Here is a 23,298-nt window from a genome sequence, read left to right on the forward strand (position 1 = left end):
CTGCTGTTCCGCAATGCCAGCTACCCCAGCTCTGAAAAACCCTGTCTTCTCACGAGTCTCTCCTAAATGAACTTCAAGAAATTGCTGTACTCGACGAGTGTGATCTAGGGGTAATTGTGCAAGCTCAGGGTTAAACCTCTTCTGCACTGATAGCCTGTCTTCTGAAGCCAGGTGGGTGTAACTGCCTTTACTACCAGCAGCCTGGTTGCACTCATGCCTGAGGATTGAAACGCTCCTCAGCGTTTCCTCTGTGCTGCTAGATGGGACTCTGAGAAGGGTGCTGGCCTTAAGTGGGGTAACTGCAATTAAGCTTTGCTGTTTGATCGTACCAGAGCTTCCTTGGTAGGGCAAGGTACGGATCTCCGCACGTGAAACACAAACACTTGCAGGAGGCCTGGCGCAGGGGTAGTGGAGGGTGCTGCACGAGGCTGGCGAGCAGGCTAGATGCTGAGAAAGTATCTCTTGCCAAGCCTGCCAGTGTTTGATACACCGCAGCGGTACTTTAATCAAGGAACAAAACTGAGGTGCTCAAGTGCTTTTTGTGGAGCGGTTGTAATGATGATACACAAACCCTCAGGGCTAGCGAGGGAAGCACAGGCGTGCCCTGCAACCAGCAACTGATAGAGTCAGGATCTGAACAGATGATGCAGATGAGGAGAATTGGTGTGCAAGAAGTGGTTTGAATGAAGGGGGTCGTCCTAGTTTGGAATTTCTTGTTTGGAGCAGTTGTGAGTATTTTAAAAAGAAAAAGTGAATTGGAGGCAGGGAGCAGTTAAACAGCTGCTCACGCTATTCCATAAGTGCTTGTGTTAGGTGGTTTTATGTCTTGTCTCTTCTTGCTTGCTTCTACCTGTGTGTTTCTGATTGACGGGGTGAACAGTGAGCAAAACAGCCTAGCACGTTCCTGCTTTTGGTGGGGAGCTGCGCAGCGGCAAGCCGCAGGAGTGTGCCGTGGTCTCTGCTGGCACACCGGCCTGGCTGCTGACTGCCTTGTGATGGAATGGGGGCTGCAGCTTAATGTGGTCTGGCTGTGCTGCATTGACTTAAGTAATGTTCTTTGAAGGAACCTGTTCTGAATGGGTGAATTCGCACCTCGAAAACTGTGTCCAGCTTTGGGCCCCTCACTACAAGAAGGACATAGAGGTGCTGGAGCGTGTCCAGGGAAGGGCAACGAGGCTGGTGAGTGGTCTAGAGAACAAGTCTTAGGAGGAGTGACTGAGGGAGCTGGGGTTGTTTAGTCTGGAGAAGAGGAGGCTGAGGGGAGACCTTATTGCTCCCTACAACTACCTGAAAGGAGGTTGTAGTGAGGTGTGTGTTGGTCTCTTCTCCCAAGTAACAAGCGATAGGAGAAGAGGAAATGGCCTCAAGTTGCGTCGGAGAGGTTTAGATTGGAGATGAGGAAAATTTTCTTTACTGAAAGAGTGGTCAGGCATTGCAACAGGCTGCCCAGGGAAGTGGTGGAGTCACCATCCCTGGAGGTGTTCAAAAAACCTAAATGATTCTATGATGTTAAAGCAGAGGCTGCAGTGATGCTTATTACTCATGCTTGATTAACACAGCTAGTGTATTTTTCAAGTTCTGGTACTAATTTTTCTGAATCAATGTTTTTCTCCACTATTTTAACTGTCGTGTTGATGTTCAGAAGTATGGATTACTCTCCTCAAAACTTAGGCATTTCAAATTCTGCTTCGAGGAGTAGCGTCAGGTTGTTCTTTTTTAATTGAGGTATGTGCCTCTGGACTGAATTAAGAGCTTGCAGTGTAGACAGTTACTGCTCTGTTAGTAGTACAATTTTCCGATTTTCTTTGTTTTGTGGAAACTTTAATATGATTTTCCAGAGGATTTATGCTTTGATGTTAAAAACATTGTAGTGTGCTGCACACATGCAGTTTGCCTTCCTGTGCTTGAAGCTTTCTGGACTTAACCCAATCTTTCTGCTCAATTTTTTTTTTTTTTTTTTTTTTGGAAGTAACTTAAACATGTTACTTCCAGTTTTGTTGCTAGCTATGTTTTAAAGCAGGTCGTTTTACAGCCCCTTGTAGCACCTGTGGAGACTTCCCATTTGTCTTGAGTAAACTCACTTACGTAAGAATCTTTCTGTTTTTAATGCAGGCTGGGAGGACCTGATCCTCTGGACTATGTCAGCATGTACAGAAACCTGGGAAACCCAGCACTGAATGTTCCTGAGCACTGGCACTACGTCAGCTTTGGGTTAAGTGACTTGTACGGAGACAACAGAGTACATGAGTAAGTGTCATTGAAGTTCTGTTGCTGCGTGTTGTGTTTTGTGTTGCGTTTTGAGGGAGCGCAGGTAAAACCCTGTCCTGCTGTTCTTACTATTTTGACAGCTGGTTTTGTGCTGAGAATGTCCTAGCCCTGGTCTCACAAGGGGCAATGTAAGCCTGTTCTTGGATGTAGAAGAATTACTGTGTTCCACTCTGCAGGCTTTGAATGCAGTGTATTTCCTTAGTGTTAAGTCGAGCAATTTTTTTTTTTTCTTTTTTTTTTCTTTCACTAAATGTCTTGTTGTGTTTTTCGCTCTTGGTAGTCTGTTATGGTCATATGCTTAAATCCTGACCCCTCCCTGTGCATGTTAAATGCCTTCCTCTGGAAAACTGCTGTAAGGGCATTTTTGCTATTGCTGGCACAGCAGTGTTAATGTCAGCAGACTGCCACCCCAGTGGCTGCTGTATAAAGTGCCAATCTGTGTAGCAGAAGCATAAAATTCTAGTTGTTTGACTGTCTTTTCTCCAATAATTAAGTTATTATCTTAGCTTGTTGTCATGGATGGTCTTTAGCAAGCGTTTTGTGTTAGATGACATGATCTAATCTTATTTCTGTCTGTCTTTTACTGATCTTGCTCCTTAACTCCAGTTAAAGTGCATAGCAGTAGCCAAGCTGTCATGATCTTGGGGCTGTGAACATGGCCTTTTAACCAGCCAGAAATGGCAGAGGGTTTCTGCTGTCACTGTTTAGTGAAACTCTTTGCTCTGTTTTGTGTTTGCAGGGCAGATGTCCTTGATGATTGGTGCAGCAAAGGCCCCAGTTTCTTCACCCAAGCTTTCCAAGTTTTGTTTGTCTTGGTGAAGGTTCAGCCACCAGGTTTTTTCATCCAGGTGCTTCTCTTGCACCAGCAGCATTCAGGCAGTTTCTTTAACCTTGCCCATGTGCTCCAGGCAGGTTCTCCTGTTATTTTTCTCATGTTTATGGTTACATAATTGTTTTTCAGAAGACAGGTCTCTTAGGAGTTTATACAGGACCCTAGTGTCACGGAGATCTGCCTGGAACATTTAACCAACACATCTGCTAACAGCAAACCCCAGTTATTTGTTGCTGCGGCAGAGGAAAGGTAGGGCAAGTGAAGAAAGTGAAGAGAAGTGAAGTTAAAGGCTTTCTTCCCTCGATTCCATAAGAGACCTTACCATGGACATGCAGGCTTTCATGTGGTACCTTTGTTCTTGGACCACGGTAGTGTTTGCCAACCTTATTTTGGTGGACCTGATTTTGGAGGGAGTAAGTGCTGTGTTGACTTCCTCTCTTTGGAGACTTGTCAGCCTGAGGTTTTCCCATGGTGAGACTATTCTCTTTGCTCAGACTCTTTCGTGATGGTTTCGAGTGAGAGCAGGGAGCAGACGTGAGGGTCTCAGCTGAAGACATGAAGGGTGATGGGTTTTTATGAATGAAGCAGCGAGTCATGTAAGGATACAGCTTCCTTGGCCCTGGCATGTGCTCTGGCTTCTCACTCGTAAAACCTGTCTGCTAGACCAAAAACTGCTGTTCTTCTGTAGTGTAAAGCTTCGGGGTGGAGGAGTGAAAGTGACATAACACCTCTGTGACACAACTTCAAATAAATTGCTGGCACGAGGCCTGCTTACTCTTCATACTGTCATGTGGTTTGGTCTGGAAATTTGGATTGAGATGGTGGAATATGCCTTTTTCTGGTTGCAGGGCACAGGAATTAAACCCCCATTGCTAGACATTGGCTGCAGGCGATTTCCAAGGCCTGCTGAGTGAAGCAGGAGCAAAGTCTGTGCCATGCTCTGGGAGGTCTGACGTCCCCGAATGCCCTGTGTGTACGTGAGCCTGGGAGGAGGCTCAGAGAGCCGGTGTGCATCGGCTGCCCGTGGCACCGCGCTGCCGGAGGCTGCTGCAGCTGGGCACGGCAAGCAAATAGCTAGCCCTCGCTGCTGCACTGCTTTGAGGATGTTGGCTGCAACCTCTTGAGCACAGGTCTGCTCAGACCCATCAAAGTGATGTCCGTGCCCCGGGTGCATGCGTGTTTCCCTTCTGTGTAGCTGGAACAGTGTTCCTGGCTCCACAGCGAGGTGTCCCTGTGTCACTCGCCCTGAGATGTTCAGCTGTCTGCAGTCTGTCACCTTTATTTCAGCCTCATTCTTGGAGCTACAAAACTTAGTACTACGTATACTATCGAGAAGGCTGGCTCTGCCTTTAGGATAAATAGTCTTAATATACAGTTATGCATGTGGTAAAGCTGTCAGAACCTACACATCTCTTAGACACTGAACTTGAAGTTACCACCTGGTCAGCGAGCACTGTAGACAGGCAGAGAGAAGATTTTCCAAGGAGCTCAGCACCCACCGTCAATTCTTGCTCCTCACAGCAGTTGCTGTTTGCTAACTGCTCTTGCAACATGACTGCCATGTGAAATGCACATTGTCAGACCAGCACTGGGTGCTCATTTCAGGAATGTCGGGATCTTCCTGCATGCTTCATAGGCTCTTGTTCTCCATCAGGGAATTCAATAAAGCCCTCGTTCAAGAAAATGAATATCAGTCTCTTTGTTGCTTGAAGGACTGTGGGAATCTGCTATCCCAGGTAAAGCGTGCTGTAGGATGGTTGGCGGGAGGGTGGGTGACAGAGGAGTTGTTTAAATCTTTGGAAGACTTCTTCCAGTTGAACTATCTTCAACTGCCCTGGCCTCTGGAGATAGGGGTTAGTTTGTGGGGTTTTTGTTTCCCAGCTCTCTCTGCAAAGAGTGCAGAGCTGGACCTGCTTCATAGAATCATAGAATGGTTTGGGTTGGAAGGGACATTATGGATCACCTAGTTCCACCTCCCTCACCACCATGGGCAGGGACACCTTCCACTAGACCAGGTTGTGCAAAGCCTGGCCTTGAACTCTTCCAAGAGGGGGCATCCACAGCTTCTCTGGGCAGCCTGTTCCAGTGCCTCACAACCCTCATAGTAAAGAATTTCTTTCTTGCATCTAACCTAAATCTACCCTCTTTCAGTTTAAAGCCATTACCCCATGTCCTATCACTGCATGCCCTTGTAAAAACTCCCTCTCCAGCTTTCTTGCAGGCCCCCTTCAGGTACTGGAAAGCTGCTCTAAGGTCTATACGGAGCCGTCTCTTCTCCAGGCTGAACAGCCCCAACTCTCAGCCTTTCCTCATAGGAGAGGTGTTCCATCCATTGAATCTTTTTTGTGGACTCCTCTGGCCTCGCTCCAACAGGTCCATGTCTTTCCTGTGCTGGGGGCTCCAGAGCTGGACGCAGGACCCCAGGTGGGGTCTGACTAGAGTGGAGCAGAGGGGCAGAATCCCCTCCCTGGCCCTGCTGGCCACGCTTCTCTTGATGCCGCCCAGGATGTGGTTGGCCTTCTGGGCTGTGAGTGTACAGTGCCGGGTCATGTTGCATTTCTCACCCACCAGCACCCCCAAGTCTTTCTCCTCAAGGCTGCTCTCAATCCATTCTCTGCCCAGCCTGTATTTGTGCTTGGGATTGCCCTGACCCCTGTGCAGGACCTTGCACTTGGCCTTGTTGAACTTCATGAGGTTCACATGGGCCCACCTGTCCAGGTCCCTCTGGATGGCACCCCTTCTCTCCAGCATGTCGGCTGCACCACACCACTTGGTGTCATTGGCAAACTTGCTGAGGGTGCACGCAATCCCACTGTCCATGTCGCTGACAAAGATGTTAAACAGCACTGGGCCCAGTACTGACCCCTGAGGATCGCCAGTGGTCTGCAGTTGAATGTTGAGCCGTTGACCGCAACTCTCTGAGTGCGACCATCTAGCCAATTCCTTATGCTCCGAGTGCTCGTATCAGCTGGAGAGGTTGCTACCTTAGGATGTGCTGCGATAAGCTTGCTGTCCTTCATCCTTTGGAAGGGGAAGGATAGTGCACTGCCAAAGGCCTTTTCAGTCTCCCAGATTGACTTTGGGTAATGCATAGCTTATTTCTCATGGACCTCTTCTGGTAATATGGTACAATCTAGACCAACTATAATGAAGTATTAAATGAAAAGGACTTTTTGATTTTGAGTGAACCAACACTGAATTGGAGGCCCCTATATTTTTATTTATAATGGAATAGCAAACAGATGTAGGAGTAACGTGAAAATGTTGACTTTATATTTTTTAATAAGAACCTGAAAAATCTGAAGTGGAGCTCTCTGTGTGCCTCCTTGTTGACAGATTTATTTTCAGTTAAAGCAGCACTGTTTCCTGCTCTGCTTAAATATCAGCTATAGTCTGCTTACAGAACTGGTCTGGTTTTAAGAGTCCACAGAATAAGATGGAAGAAATCTAAAAATTTCAAATGGGGAAACCTTTTTCATTTAAAACCACTCAGTGTTTCATGGTATAATGGCAACCATGACACCAGCTGTGCTGAGCTGATCACTCTAAAAATCTTAAATCATGATGTCATGACAGCGTTAGGGAACCGCAGGCCTTTCGGTGGGATTTCATGCCAAGTTGCATGGAAATAAGTCTCTCCGGTCGAGTATGTTGCACGACTTGAGTGGCAACAGCAATCCTTCCGGGACATTTTTACAAGTTATTCTCCATTTTTAACTTATTTAAAATCAAAATCAATGTGTAACTTCTTAAATCTATTTGGCAGGGTTAAAGCAGAGCCTTTTTTTGGACTGTTCTGGCTTTCTGAGAGGAAGATTGTGTACTGCATCAGTGAGTGCATGTGTAGCGTGCGAGCACGCTGGCCGGCAGTGTCTAGCCGGTGCGGCTGTGGGAGAGGAGACAGGTCCTACGCCCTTTGCCACCCCTTGCTGGCGGCTACTGCCCCACAGCAAAATCAGCAGCAGGCAACGTGTTCCCGTCCGCTTGCACAAAGCGGGGTGCCTCAGCTGGCAGTTGTGGATTCATGCTCCAAGGCCAGACCGTCCGCATGGCCAGGGCACAGGCAGCTCATCCTTCCTGTGGCTTCCAGGCGTGATGGTTCCTTCTGCCTGCGTGCAGAACGGGTGCCCGAGGAAGGCAGCGTCAGCAAACGTAGCTGGACTCGGACTCCATCAGTGGCAGCGCCAGCTTCAGCTTCTGCGGTGCTGTGGCGTGCTCCAGCCCTGGGCTGTGCTGGCGCAGGACTCTGCTGGGCTGTCCAGAGAGCTGGGAAGCAGTGCATGTTTTCACCACGCTGAGTTCTGTCTCCAGTTCACTGCAAGGCCAAGGCTGAATCTCCAATTAACTGTTTTTGTAGTTCGAGTGCTTACCCTTTTCGTTAACAGTTTAAAAAGTGCGTGGAGAATGATAACCACAATGCCATAGAATTCCTGAAAACCTTGAATAGTCTTATTTGTATTAAAATGGCAAGGTTTTAATTCAAAGCCACAATAGAAAGCAAAGCTTAAATTATGGCTAGGTTAAGAGATAAGATTTGTATTTGTGGCCTTCCCACATCCTAAGAAGCAGCATGCCAACTGTGTTTTGATGTTTAGCTTTTTATGCAAATTCCAATAATTGGGTTTCCTGATCTACACAAACTTCATATTGACAAGGGTGGTGGTTTTTGGGTGTTTTTCCTGGCAGCGAGCCAGGAGCCGCCGCGCCGCATCCCATTTGCATAAAGCCGAAGAGATTACAGCTGCCTTCATCTCTAATACAGACGCAGGGTACCACCCGTGGAGGCAGCGGGTTCCAGCTTGCTGTGGTCCTTTTGATTTGTGGTGCTTGCCGTTTGGATCGGGAGGGAGCGGTGCATGCCGGGATAACGTGTTGTCTCGGTGGGTGGTGCCTCCCTATTAAAGGTGAGGGTAAGCATGAGCCTTTCAAGATCTCCAGTCCAGCTTGTGTTCGGCGGGCTTGTATAGATCCTCTGAATGACCTTAACTTGTAAAGGGGCAAGGATGCTTGTTAGAGCGGGGAGGAAGAAAAAGGAGCGCAAAACTGGATCAGGTAACAAATGCAAGGCTTGCAGAGGGGTGGATGTTTTCTGGAAGGCTTTTTCCGAGTGTGAAAGGAGTTTGAAAAGAGTATTTAGAAAATACCCTGAAAGTTGGAATGAGTGCGCTCTTTCTTTTGAGTGTGTGCTGGCTTCTCCTTTGAGCCTGCATGAACGTAGGATGGAGTGGTGCTGACAGCTGTCACTTCAGTGGCCTCTTAGTTCTGCAGCCTTTCATAAATTTAAAAGCTTGCTGCCCTCAGCTTGCCAGCCTTTAGCCCTAAATTTTGGTATTTAATGGGTCCCTAAGTGCTTTATAAACCACATGCCTGAAGCACCACTGAAATATTACACCAAACTCCGAGGTGACAGTGAATGCTTTCAAAATGGTAGACACTGACCCTGTCCTCCTTTGTTTTCATGAAAATGCAATAAAATATAGGGCCTTTGGGATGACAGTAAATTAGAGAGGGGTGGAGGTTGTTGTGGATCTATATTTCAGGTAAGATTTTGAAGCAATTTTTGTGGAGTTCAGCATGTCTACCTTGGAGAGCTGAAAGATCGAATCAGTTTAGTTTGGGAGGTGAGTCTGGAATTCAAGGAAAGTTGTTTAAAACCCAAGGCATTCTTCTACCTTTCATGGTGTCCGGTTTCTTTCAAGTGTGTTCTTGAAGCATACTTCACACAGAGAAACCTGAGGACTTTCTTAAATAATAGCATAGACATGCAAATGCCCCCCTCCTCATCCTCATTTGTTTTCACTAGGCTGTTAGCTCTGAAGTCAAAGGACACCTGCTGTGTTGGGGCTGGCTGCTTGGTAGCTAATTTGGCACATGGGATAGGGAAGTAAGGTTGTATTTTGGGGACGTATCCTCAAGTTGAGGATCAGGAAATAGAGGTTCTGCTCCTGGATCGGACTTCTGTGAGGTGTGACTGTGATGGGTTTGTTGTGGGGAACAGCCATGAGAGCAATGAAATTACAGGGATTTAATGTTACGCTGAGTACCTTCTTCCAAGTTTCCGTAGCTTCCTGCTTCATATTGCCATGGCTTCATCTGTGGGAACTGAACTTTAGCCAGTGCACTGAAGAAATGTTTCTTCTAAGTGTTTTTGCTGGAGGTGGAGCATCTGCCCCAGACAGAGGGCATGACATGGAAGAGGGCACTGGTAAGCATCAGTTTAGGAAGACCGTACAAGAGCTAAGACTTGGAGAGTCCAAGATGGGCACCAAACTCAACTTCCTTTTTCTTCCTAGGTCTTTTGTTTGCCTCTCAGAGATTGACCCCAAATGTAATGCTTATTTTTCTAGTTGATCTTTTTTCTGAGACAGAAGGGAGAGGAAGGTTTGTGGCAGAGTCAGAAGGGAGAGGCCATGGAATTAGGGAGTTGTGTGACAAAAAAAGCATTTCCTTTAAATGATAGCTCATTTGAGAATCCATCAGAGTTGAAACGAGTAGTTTAGATGCAGGGGGGCAATAGGATCTGTTTTTTAATGTATTTGTCCTGTGATTGGCTTTTTTTCATGTCTATAAAAATGTGGGTTAGACTGAGGTTTTCCCAAAATGAAGGTACTTTCAACAGGTCTTACCTGCATGGATTCTCTGGTGTCTAGAAATACAGTTGTGCTTCTACTGAAACTTGCTTAATGGGTGTGCCTGTAGATCCTTCTCTTCTGTCTGGTTTTTTGTTTCTGGCTACTTTGTAGAAATGTGGTATTTTGGGGACAAACCTTCCTTTGAAGGACTTGATTGAATTTGACCAAGGAGTTCAAAAATTGTCAGGACATTTTAAAGAAGCACATGCACAAGTGTGATCATGTAAGGTTCAATTCCCAATATCCTCAGGCTAAAACTGGTTAAACCAAGCGTCGTGCCTATTGACGGGCTCGCTGACGGTGTCCATCCGGTGACTGAGGGAAGCAATGCCCCAGGGCTGCTTGAGGCTTGTGTTTCTCTGCTGGAGGCAGACCTCCCTTGAAGCTATGGTCACCATAGGGAGATCCTTTTTTTTCCCTCTTTGCAGGCAGAGTGCACTTGGCTTCCAAATGTCATTTGCTGGAGGTAGTTAGCACCATTAATAATATGAAAGATGTAGGCCACCTGCAGAGAGAAGCCCGCTTTGTGCTGTGGTGTATCTGTGCCTGCGCGCGGAGGTCGTGGGACGAGAGCACACTTGAACTGTGCTAGATTTGGAAATTTTTTTTGAAGCATTGAAGGAAATTCGTTTTAACGTTTACAGCACAGTAGTTCAATTTACAAGGAGGACTGTTTTCAATAAAAAAAGGAAAAATATTGGAAGTAGGTTTATAGCTGAGCATTACTGACAGCGGGCACTGCTCCCTGTTCGGTAGTGCATCTGCTTATGGATCCTGGTAAGATGAGCCTCTTGCTGCCATGCAGGGTGATAACATGGTATTCAAACTGGGTGATTGCTCTTTGTCAGCAGAACTTCGACACTTATGACGTATGGGAGAAGAGCTGGCTGATGACAGGGCTTCCTTACTCCCATCTCGTGGCTGGGTTAGTGCTGAGTGACGGGGGGGAGCTTGCGGGCTGTACTCCCCCAGCGCGTTCCAGCCTGACGGGAAGAGGAGCAACTGGGGATCAGAGTTGGGTCTTCTAGTGAAAGATTGTTTTGTTTGATAAAGATCTGTTTAGGATTTTCTAAAAAGCAAGAATTAAAACATAGTGAGCTTTTTTTTCAGTGGGACATGAAGGTAAAAGCATTTTTTGAGCTGTGTGGCCATTCCAGCTGTGAGATCAAAGGAGGATTGACTTTTTTTATCCCTCTGCTTGCTGGAATAATGATACTAACAAAATGAATGTTTGAAGAGACATATCTGAATGCTGTTATTCAGCCCTAATCCCCTTTTTTTCCCTCAACGCAGATTTAGCATTGGGAACATGCCTTCATGACTAGTACTAGAATAGCTTGTGTTTGTTGATGGGACAGTGGTTACAATTGGTAACCACAAATTACCATTGGTAATAAAATGACCAATTTTATTTGAAAATTTGAGCTATTGGTATTTCTCTCTCCGAAGCTGGAAACTCCATAGCGATTACCAAGCTTGGCTGCTGTTCTACTGTCATCTCAATTTTGAATGGAGGCCCAATAGGCAGTGACACCACACTGGGCTAACAAAAGAGGGCTGCAAATCTTTGGTGGTCTCCCATTCAGATGGCATTCCCTTCCTTGGACAAAGGGGTGGCTAAGGCTCCCGAGTGCCACTCTGCCTCCAGGGATGGTAAACAAGGAATGGATCCTCTGGTGGGAGGCATTTTTTGATCGGTTGACAAAGCTGGGTAGATGCGATACCACCTGACAAAGCGCTGAGGTTTAAAGGAAGATTTTGCAAGGACTCTTCAGAGGAGGAAAAAAAAAAAAAAAAGGCCAGAAAACATAAACAGGGTGGGCGGAGGTGAAGGGAGACTGGGCTGTTCTTGGGGAGCACTGATTTAAGCCCAGAGGACAGAGACAAGGGAAGGAGGGAGGAGTGCACAGATGGCTCATTGTTTTGTCGAGCTCAGCATTCTTGCACTGCCCGAAGTGAAGGGCAGTTGTTTTAAAATCCCTTTTGCAAAGAGAACTGTTTGCTTTTCAGCTATCCCTCCTCCCTGAAGATGCAAGCTGTAAACCAGAGGGGTTGGTCTTTAACACCCGGTTGCTTTGGAGAGTCAGTGCTTGGTCCAAGGGGCGCGGGGCAGTGGCTGGGCTGCGAGGCATCACTCCTGGAAGGGAATGGGGGAAGGAGCCTGTGGCGGCTGGGGAGAAGGCGAGAACAAAAGGATGCGCATGGAAGGGCTGACACAGAGCAGCGTCTGGCTTGGGGAACTTTACCAAAGCTATGAAATGTGGCGTAACCCTGCCACATACCTTACCTGCAGTGATATCTGATGTACAGTATAGTTTACTTACGGCATTTCATTTTTTTGTGGCAAATAATAAGTTAGTATAGAGAAATACTGCCATTTCTATACTGTTATTCTTTCTACTGCTCCCGTTGCACTGGCGTAGCTCCTTCCCTTCCTCCCCTGTGAACTATTGTGGCCTTTCTGGAGCAGGGGCCTTTTTTTGGCATAGTCGACAAAAATAACCATAAAGGCGGCTGTTGTTATGAATAAGGCTCAACAGGGGAATTTTACCAGTAGAACTACAGCAATATAATTATGCTGGTAGACTAGTTACAGTAAATTTCCTCATGAAGACAAGCCTTAAGTTGACATTTCCTAGCTAAGTTGAATCCATATGTATAACTTTATTACGCAAAAATAATATGTCTCTGGGCTTTGAATTCTTTTTTACCCAGAAGAGTAACATTAAGCAGCAAAGCAAAGAATTTAGTGTTCAGAGATGGATGGGGGATTTTCTGTAACAGAGCGGCTGTGATGAGCTGTAGGCTGAACTCTGTGTTGTACTGGGTCGGTTATTCCTCCTAAAGTGGTCAGGAACGTGAGGAGCATGTTTTGTGCTTACTGCACTGAAAAGTAAGCAGTACTGAAATATGCTGTAAGTTGACATCTCTCTCCCAACTTTACTCCCGTTTGTGAGGGAAACTGAGCCGTTTTGCAGTTTCCAAAACTGAAGTGGTTTGGCTGAGAGGCAAGACTACTTTGCCACTATTAAAATCTTTAGGGCTGATCCTGGACCGACTGAAAGGAAGGGAGGAATGATGCTTTCTTTCCTTCTTTGTTTGATTTAAAGAGGCCAAGATTTATTTTATCCTTTTGGATTTTGTCTTACAGTGGGTGAAGTCTGTGTGTAACATTCACAAGCCAGGTGTTTATTTCTATAGATTGAAAATACCAGCCTATGATTCCTACCTCTGAAAGGTTCCAACGCTTTAAAAGAACTATAGTCTTGCGGGAGAAGCGTAACACTGTAAGGCAGATTGAAAAAAAAAAAAAATATATATATATATAGTAGACTTTTCATTGCAGCTGTCTCATGTTTCCCTTTTGGGAGTCTTTCACCAGCAGTCTAGTGCTTTCTTTTCACTGGAATGATGGCTTGAGCTCCAAGGGCTTTCCCCTACCTGTTTAATTGGTTAAGATCTGTTATGGTGCTCATCGGTTTGTTTTTGAGTGCAGCCTTTACTATGAAAGTACTACATAGCAGCTCAGCAAGTAAGGAAACAGTCTTCATTTCCATGGCTAATGAAGTGGAAGATTGGGGGTTGAATCCCAGATCCAGCAGGATACTCAGGGGCCTAAATTCCTGTTGAAGTCTGTTGGAGTTTAGGCTCCTAAAAGCTCCTAAATACCAGTTATGCCTCGAGCTCATTTATTGCACAGCTGAGAACTTTGAAGTATATCAGAGTACTAAAAATGTGCTAGAGGGTGTGCTGAAGTTGTTTCTTGCATGATTTTTTTTTTTAACCTATGTTCTTTAGCCGGTGGGAAAGTAATGGGAGACACCAGTGTTTATGTTCTACATAACATATTGGAGCCCTGGTCCTTGCCTGAGACTTTTAGGCAATACTGAAAAAACTAGCATTAACTGTCAGTGTAGCTTCTGGCTTTGGGTTTTTCTCTTATTCTTTCCACCCTCCCATACTGCTTTTGAAAGCCGCTTTTGTTATGCGAATGGGTTCCTCCCAGCAGCTGCAGAACTTTCCAAAGCAGGGCTAGAAAGGAGCCAGCAGACACTGCAGGGAAAGTCGGTGCCCTTTTCCCAGCTGCTCACCAAGCGCGGCCATACTCTGCTTCCCAGCCACACCAGCTCAAACTGGCCCTGCGCCCGCGTTCTTCTGCCTGGTGAGGTTGCAGCTGAGCCCTTAGGTGAAGTTTTGGAGGAGTATTGCTATTCCCTGCAGGCTATGCAAAGACCAGTGTATCAGAGCGAAGGATTCAGTCCCATTATGAAATGGGACCTGTGTGCAGATGATGGGTTGTCCCTTGCTGTATAGCACAGTGCCTGCGTGCTGTGTTTGCAGAATCGCCTCCCAATCAGGCCAAAGGAGAGCACTGTTCTGCTGGACCTGGTGGAAATGAAGGATAAGTAACTCTGAAGTGAAGCATAAATAGACAGCTTAAGTCAAATGTTGAAGTACAGATCTTGATAAATTGTTTTCTTTTTCACTTGTTCCCTGCCCCTTATTCTGTGAATGCAATAGTAAATCCTTATTGTACTCCTAGCTATTCTTTCCAGATCCTTTAAGTGGGCATGGAGATGATGCAACTCTGCGGCAACGTCCCCGGGCTGTTGCAGTGAGGCTGTTTGCACTTGCCCTGCAGAGCCAAGAAGCGCAGCCTTGCTTTCCGTGCTGGCTGAGCTCGCAGTGTGCAGGGGGTGGTTGAGACCCTGCTCTCAGGAACACCTCAGCTGGGGTGGGATGGATCTGAGGTGGGAGGTCTGGGTGGCCCTGTGCAGAAGTGTGTGACCACTCAAGCTGAAAAGCATGGCCAGTCCTCTAGTCACTTGATTTCACATCGATTCGCCCCCTGCCCCACCACATGTTTTGGGAATCATGAAGATGAAATGGTTTGGTCGTGTCAATTTGGTTACGACTGTAATGGGAGATCAAACCATCACCTACTGGTGTAGCTATATCTGTGCACCGTAAAACAGACAGTAAAAAGTAAACTGCCCTCATGTCAACATGTTTTGCTGGGGTAGAGAGTGACACATCCCATGCAACCTCTCGTTTCATATTTTGTTGTTTTAGTCATTTCCCATGTTCAGTATTTGTCCATGCTGTGCAGAATGTTAATTTCCGAGCTTTTGTGACCTGGATAGATGGAATATATTAGCATTTCCTATATGACAAGTGTGTCACATTACTCTCTGAAGCAGGGAAATGTAATTATTTTACATCTGAGAGTCAAATTTCCAAGTAACTTGTAGAGGAGGATGGGAAGTTTGTATCAGACAAGGGATTCAACCTTTGGTCACCCAGATGCTGTTTTAGGACTTTAAGAGTATTCTGAAATCTCTTGACTTAGTGTTAATGATGAAGCAGATAGATCCCTTTGACACAAACAGAGCTATTACATCCTTTTGCCCTTAATCTACATGCACTAGCCTTACATGTATGACTGTGTCTTGGTGCTCTCCAGAATGAGACGATAATGCTTCCATGCCTCTAGAGCTCAAAGGGATTAACTTCCAGCATCTAAGCAGGATCCTATCCTTCTTCCAGGTGCTACTATTTTCATGGCATGGACAGCTGAACCTCAAAGAAACAACCCCTGAATTGCCTTAACTTGCAGCCCAGCAGATTAAAGTGACCTGAAAACTGATGGTAGTTTACTTTAACGTGCTGGGCTGGAGAGAGTGTAGTTCAGGAGCTGTTTCCCATGTGGCTGGGCAGGAGCTGCGTATAGTAACCACTCCTGTCAAAATGAGTTTAACTCATGTGCTTGTGAATTATCAGCTGTGGGTCCTGCCAGCTCAGTTTTAGGCACAAGGTACCAGCACTGAAAGTTCAAACCCATGTTCTTGGCCATGATGCTTCATAGGGTCAGTTGGGTTGGAAAGGACCTCCAAAAGTTTCCAGTTGATGCCTGCTCAGAGGGCCAGCTTCTACAGCCTCCCTGGATCCTTTTCCAGGGTTTGGCTGCTATCATGTGAAAAAGATTTCCAGATACATGTAAGTGGAATGGATCTTTGCCATTTTGCTGTGCATCTGTGAGAAAGGTCTGGCTCAGTCTTCCGTTTGCCCTCCCGATAGGTAGTTGAGCAAGAAGATCCCCCCCTCCCTTTAGTCTGCCTTTATTAAGGCTGAACAAACCCAGTGCTCAGCCTTTCCTCCTGTGATGTAGGTGACTGTGGTATGGATGCATTTTAATGACATGTGTGTGCCAAGTGCTTCTCACATGCCTGACTGATTTAGGTGTCTATAAAGTGGCCAGTCTGTCAGGTCTACAAAAAGCACACGATTCCCATGCTGCTTGTGTCTAAGGCTGCTGGAAACCCTTAACTGCATTACTGTGTAGTTCAGGTGACACTATCTGCAGAGTTAGGAGTAAGGTTGACTTGACTCTGTAGTCTGAAAGTTTAGAGGAAAAATCAATTTATCTGTTGTATCAACATGTGTTATTTACAGAAACAATTTTTTGAAAACAAAACCTAAACTGTGAATCTCCAGGCTTCAGGGGCAAGATTGTCACCAGCTTGAGTTACAAAGAAGCTGAATAGTAAAATGTGTGAAATCAGTCTTATGTATGTGTGAGTGAAACTTAAACTGAAGTCTGCTTTTCTCTCTCTGCCCTAACAGCACTGCACTCGCTGAACAGTAGCTCTGTGAGGCACGGTTCTGTTTTCATACTGGCCAGCACAAATCGATTCGCAAATTTTACTCAAATCTATTTCAGTGTAAGTTTTCTGAGCAGGTCTTGGAGGAGTATTTCAGAAAACTGAGAAACCTGCCTTCAAATAACTGCAGAGTGCGTGCATCTGCATGTGTTTAGATTTAGATGTAATAATTCTCTAAAAACAATTGAAGTTGCTGTTTCTAGAAGGGTTTTCCATTTGATTTCATGGCTTACACATCTGATATGATGGACTGCAAGAGCAAGCTCTAAGCAACAGCTTTAGGCATGGCCACAGACTGACGTCTCGAGCACCGTGTGTCACTCGCTCTCTGACCTTGATGTTACATGAACAGAAATCTTTGAGCATGTGTTCTTTTTGCATTTGTGTTTTCCATGCTTATGTGTGGAGCTTTTTCTTAAATCAAGATAGAAGGGAGTCCAGTAAGACTTCCTGCGCACTGGTTCTGGATGGCGAGAGCTAGTGGAATTTCCTGTTGGAGCTCTGAAGAGATAACCATCTGACGTCCAGATAACCACCCCATGCTTCTCTCAGATGTTTTTATGTGTTTTTCTTCAAAACTGATGCTTTTTTCAATGCCAAGAGACAATCCAGCAGAATATGTGTGTGAGTAAGCAGGTAGGTTTTGGCTGAAATAACTTTGCTGGTTACTTTATAAGCCTTTCGTGTAGGGGGTTTGCTATGCCTGTTTTCTTATGAAATTGCTTCACAGGAGTGTCCCAGCATGCTGTCAGGGCTCTCAGATAAGGCTTTTATATTGTTTGACAGCTGCACTAAAACCAACCGTTTCCTGTTAGGCAAGATGCTGGAAACACTAGGTGGGGTCACTTCTTTTTTTCTTTTTTTTCTTTTCCTTCACCCACTTCCCCCGAGCTCTGGAATCTGAGAGTAATTTGCTTATAGTGGGAAGACACTGTGTAATGCACCTGGAGCTTGAATTCGGAAGACTGACTCTGCGTAATGTTGTTTGGGGCACATCAGCTCTTGCCTGATACCATTCCCGTGAGATGGAGACACTAAGGTGTTCAACTCAATGGCTGTAACAGCCTGCTGGAGGCTGCTTCTTGGGATTTAGGCAGGAGACCACCCTTTGTGTTGCTTGTTTGTAAGCAGAGGTGGGCAGTGAAAGGGAAATGGTACACATCTGGCTTTTTCTCGGGGAGGAACTGTGAAGTCATTCGTTGAGTACCCTGATGCTTTTTGATTAACCAGTTCTCTGTATTGCTAATAGTAACTAATACCTTTGCTAGCTAATAGAAAAATCTTCTGGGATAGTTACTAGCTATGCAGTCTTAAAATACTAGTGAGAGCTGGACATTTGGTCTCATCATGCAGAGTGGTGGGCACTGCCCATCAGCTTGGTTTAACCATATTCTCAAACTTCTGAAATGTCCTCCTACGCTGATCTGGAGTACTGAAAACTATGGATTGACAATGACTGTGGCTTTTTTTTGTGGTGGTGGTGGTGTGGTAGAATTAAAACTGCTTGCTGATGGAAGTAATAGCAGCTCTTCCTGATGCCAGGCTTAGAAATGTAGTGATACTGTATTCCTGCAGCCTTCAAAACAGCGTTGAAGTGGCTCACCAGTGGCAGAGTGGGAAGCTTTTGTCTTTGTAGGAGATGTGGGGAAATGCAGTTAGGGAGTTGAAGCAAAAGGCACCTTAAATGGCTTCACAAAATAGTGGTGATGGAGCTGAAAACTGAAGCTGTGACAAGTCAGTCCAGTGTACCATGAGCCTGCCTTCACTCGCCAGAAGAGGCCTGGGTTTTTTCTCCCTGGAGCTGCTGGGAGTGGAGCTGTGACTGCTGAAAGTGCAGTTCTAACTATTCCCAAACACCCTGAAAGAGCTTTCTTGTCGTTCCCTGGCTGAAATAATTGTAGTGAAGGGCCAACATTTCCCTGCCTAAGCTCCGATTTTCAGGGATTGGTACAACTAGTATATTTATATGCACATACTCTCAAACTCTCAGAAAATAAACACCTAGTACACTCTGCTCCTTGTCCAGTGCTGTGTGCCTTTCAAAAGCAGAATTTTAGAAATACGGCCATTTTGCACTGCAGTGAAGCAAACCTCTCGTTTCTTGCAAAAGTGAGAACAAAATTGCTTTGGCAAATAGCTTTGATTTAAACTGAAAAGCCTCTGGTTTTTAGAGCTGCTTTTAAAGAAAAGGGCCAGTTTGGCTTTTGATCCTCTTAAGCTGGGTTATTTGATGTGAAAAACGCCCTGGGTGCTGCGCTGCAGAGGGGAGCAGCTTTTCAGTTCTCTGTGTGTGGCTTCAGGAGGGGCCCTGGCAGAGCGCAGGGTGGCGGGGGGCTCGGGGGGCCCAGCCGCACAGCTCTGTCAATAAAGGGGCCTCTATTTCTTTGGATTCTTTTGCTGGAACTAAATATCATGATCAGTGAAACTCTTACCTCATTAAAGGAGCAAGCCAGGTTCCTTCAGCCTATGTGCAGTGCTGCAATGTGGTCTGTTCTGCTGAGCTGATTTGCTGAACAGATAAAGGGAGTTTTAACCCAAAGAATGGCATGTAATATATGACCTTGGCTTTCAAAAGGTTTATTTCTTGTTCATGTGACAAAATAAGGTTTTAGTATTAAATATAGGGTGGGATTTGACTTGGCAGATACCAGAGCCTTCCATTACTGCCGTAGTCATAATATAAAACTATCTGATGTGTGCCAGTGGGCATGCGGCAAGCCAAGAATTTCTCCATCAGTGTTTGTTTTTGTGAAAACTTAGCCAGCTGCTTTACGATTGTGTTGGCTCTAAAGGTGGTGTGCCCTTGTGTTGGAGGGGCAAAGTGGTGGCAGGCACAGTATGATCAGTGCTGTCTCTTTGTAGTTAGTATCTTCAGTTTTGGGGCAAAATATGGATTTTTTTTGTTTGATTTTTCCCTTAGCATTTTAGGAGTGTTTAAAAGAAACTTTCACTCAAAACTGCAGCGTTCAGCAGAACCAAGGCGTAAACCAAACTATGTGAAATATTCAGATCTGTTAGCACAGAAACTTAATGCTGTGTTGCAGTTTTCGGTTTATGTACCTGGGGCCACGCACAGATACAAAATATTAGTTTTGAGGTTTCCTTCCTGCACACACTCCATCTCTTACTGTAAAGCTGAGGTGCTTTTGGACTGCTGCGTTGTAATTGTTTTGCCGAAGAAATGACCTGCAAAGCACATCAGTGTTGAGATGCTGAACCGAGCTCCAAAGCTGTTCGCCATTTCTCTACTCACCACCTCCCTAGCTCACAAAGAAACCGACCCCAAATAGTGTCAGACTCTTGCTTCTGTAGAACAAAAAGCACGTAATAAAAACTTGCTGCCTCTGCAGCTGACACAGGAGTCGGGGTCGGGCTAACCTGCTGCAGACTCTTTGCTGCCTGCTTGGGAGGGAGCAAGTTAATGCAGGTGCGGATAGCTCTGAACTTGAGGGGTTGATGGAAGAGGTCATGAGCAAACCTGGCTTCTGTGTGCTGTAGTAGGGTTTCTTTCATCTGTGGGTTATCCTCTCCTCTCCACTCAGTTTTCTGTGGCAAAGAGGCTTATTCAGTCTGTCTCCTCTGGAACTGTATTTTTTCTTTCGCTTGTTGGGTGACTGTGGTTGGCTGAAGGTGGTGGAGTTTTCTGGAAGTTTGTTGAAAATTTGGAACTTGTGGGAAGGAGCATGAGTTTGATCATTTGCAGGCCTGCAAGGTGTGACACTTTTTTGTCCAATTCCCTGGCAGCCTCCTAAGATAACCCCCAAGCAGTGGGGATGTACCCTACAAGGAGGCGGCTGCTGTGGGAGTCCAGTGTTTCCACGTGGAAGTTATGGAACATCTTGGTATAAATTGTTTATGGGGAATCTCACTTTATTAGCTCCCCATCGTGGATGGGTTTCGTGGTTCTCACAGGTGCATCTTTTTTCTTGTTGGTAAGGCCTTGCACAAAAATAGACACAGGTGATTTGGGGGTATGAGCAGCTGCTTACAGCCCAGATATAAGGGAGGAGTGTCTTTATCGTTATGGAGAATGAAGAGCCATTTGCTCAGTCTTCCAGTTGTATGGCACATGTATCTGGAGGTCTTGGGCTTCTTACTGGGCAGATTTGTTTCCCATACGTTTGTTGGCTGTGGTTGCTTGCTTCTCTGCCAGCAGACTGGTGCATCCCTATCCTCACAAGTTTTGGAGTCGGGACTGGCATAATCGCTCACTCCCTAGTGGAAAGGACTTCTGTAAGAGAAGTCAATGTGTGTAACTTGGCTACCAAATTCTTCCCTGTGATTTTTGTGAGACCAAGGGTCAGAGACACGTGGCAGGGTTACAGGTTTATGTAGTTCCTGAAGCTCACATCCGCCTCCATTCTCATGTACATCCCCTGAACCTTGGCCAGAATCTCTGGTCCTGTGTTATGGTCCATTGTTCACTGAGAGAAATTTTACTGCAGCTGTTGAAACTATATTCAGCTTTCAAATACAAGACTTTATCTGCAGAAAAAAAGCAAAAGCTTTCACACAAATGCTAACTGAAAATGACTATCCTAATTACATTCTGAATATTAATATTTCTTTCTATGAAACACTTGTGTGAATTAAACATAAAGGATTTTTGAAATAATTGCAAGCTTTTAAAGCCACATGGGTCACAATTTCTTCAAAAACAAATTACCAACCTAAAATTAAACAGATCAAAGACTTCTACTTTATAGACTGTTACTTCAAAACAGCTGCACAATACAGGTGAATTGCATATATTTAAATTTTCATTGTAACAAAGCAATATGTTTTCAGCAACCTGTGACCATTAACTATTCAAAAACATTTTAAATCTAATCTTTAAATACAAACCTCTTACATGCAAATAGGACTTTTCTAAGATTTAACTGTTAATTTGAGAATTTGAGAATTATAAGCATTGTATGCTGCGGCATTCTTTGAATATTTTTTAGAAGATGCGTCTTTTGATTCTTCAGGGATTTTTTTTTTTTTAAATCTTACAAGGGAGGTAACTTACTGCTTGCTTCCTTATCTTTTGTTCTATTTATTTTCTAGTAGTTGTTCTGTTTTACAGTCTGTTTCACTACTATACAAAAAAACATGTAAGTAACACTGCTGGTTAGTTTTACTGCTTTGCGACTACTGGAGTGTTGCTTACCAGCAGTGTTGTCCTAAATGCTCATCTTGCTTTAAATTTGGATACTCACCTGAAGACTTCTGTTACTCAGTAACTTGTGTATGGATCAATATAAAGCATGTGTGATCTGCTCTTGAACAGTTATTTCTGTGAAGCAGAGAGATCTGTGGAGTTTGAAAAAAAAACTCCACTAACCGCTAGCTTGATGCATATTAGGAGTAAAGCTGTGTTGTTTCAGAACATGCCTTGGAAGGAGGAAATTCAATAGGGAGCCGTCTTATTTTCCAGAAATTTTAACTGTGAAAGATCAGCTTGAAGGCTTTTTGTTAACTTTGATCCTTCTTAAAATTGACCCGTTCATAATGTGTTTCAGTTTCTCATGTATACTTTTCCCCGGAATCAATCCTTGAAAACTACCCACTTTGAAGTGTTTTTGTTTCTCCCTTTAAGAAATATTTCTGTTTTTCCTTTGCTATCTGATATGTGAAACTAATAAAACACTACAGGGGTGCTGAATGTGCAAAGTACAACTTGGCATCTGTGAGGCCGTCGCCATCCTGTGCCAATTGTTTTGGTAGACCTGCATGCATGATTGCAGAACACAGGTTTCACTGCACATCCAGATTCCGCTCCCTGGCTGGCTGGTTATTCAGTAAGCTCCTGCTTTGTTTAAAAACCAAACGTCATTATTTGACTTGTTGCATAGAGGTACATTTGTTTCCTATAAAAGGTTTCATATGTACCAGTTGACCATTCTGAATTGCATTGTCTGTTCGTAGAGGATTTGCTTCCACATTATAGAATTCTCAAATTCTTTGTTAAGGATAATTTGATGAGGTTAATATGGAGGGAAACAAAAAATGGACACACTTGTATCTTTTTATAGTACTGAAATAAAGTCTTTATTTGCTGTATTGTTTACTCCCCTTTGTTGTAGATGTCTGTCTGACTTTCAGTACCTGCTCTCTTGTTTTCAGTCACAGCTGTTGTTATCTCTTTGGGCTGTGCCATAGTTTAGTTCTGGCCTTGGGTACGTTTCTTAACTGCATTTGTTACGTCATTTGAAAGTCTAGCACAATCAAACTTTCCTTGAAGAATCTTCAAATAAAGTTACATTGCATGATGTAGGAGTGGCATCGATGCTGAAGTTCAATCGCTTGTCATTAGGCAAGGTCACTGTAAAGCGTTTCTGTTTCATGCTCCTTACGAGTGGAGCAATCCGTCCAGCACTTGGAGCCGGTCCCCACACTGCTGGTGAGTTGTGTTTTCAAATGGAAAGTGCTCTCATCACTTTCCTGACTGCTCTGTTCGGCTGTTTTTAGAAATAGCACAATGTTAACGCTTTGTGCATTGTGTCTTTCATGTGCGCCAGCAAGGTACCAGCATTAAAGACATTTGCAAAGTTTCTCCAGAGAATTTGCCAATGGCTGCAGGTGTTGGAGATCTGAACTTGCAGAATGATGCTGCTTTATGAAAGCTTCTGGTGTTGTTATGCTCAGTATGAATCCTTCTTTCTTTCCTCTGCATCTGTGGAACAGCCACAGCAAACGGGTGAGGGATGTGTTGACAGTGGTAGAAAGGACATGGATGTCCCCAGCTTGCTTTCAAGTTTGCAAGCTTACGTATTTGTCCACAAGGTTTCTGATTTTTCACAGGCAAATGTGGTGTTTTTAGCTGTTGGGGACTTGGAGTAGGAGCTTTCCCTTATGTATAAGTAGAAAATACAGAATTCTCAAGGACTAGTTTTGTTGAAGCAAAGAATAATATGTGGTA

The 23,298-nt window shown here is 44.9% G+C and overlaps 1 protein-coding gene across 2 annotated transcripts in view; it reads left to right on the forward strand.

Annotated features, from left to right (window-relative positions):
- Positions 1-23,298, forward strand: part of SUFU (SUFU negative regulator of hedgehog signaling) — a 100,617-nt gene that overhangs the window by 5,195 nt on the left and 72,124 nt on the right. For both annotated transcript variants that reach the window (XM_075423626.1, XM_075423627.1), the window contains exon 2: positions 2,113-2,247. In XM_075423626.1, the coding sequence (XP_075279741.1) occupies positions 2,113-2,247 (135 nt within the window). The remainder of the gene's footprint in view (positions 1-2,112; positions 2,248-23,298) is intronic.

This window comes from Opisthocomus hoazin, chromosome 6 (genome assembly GCF_030867145.1).
Source record: "Opisthocomus hoazin isolate bOpiHoa1 chromosome 6, bOpiHoa1.hap1, whole genome shotgun sequence".
Taxonomy (NCBI): Eukaryota; Metazoa; Chordata; class Aves; order Opisthocomiformes; family Opisthocomidae; genus Opisthocomus; species Opisthocomus hoazin.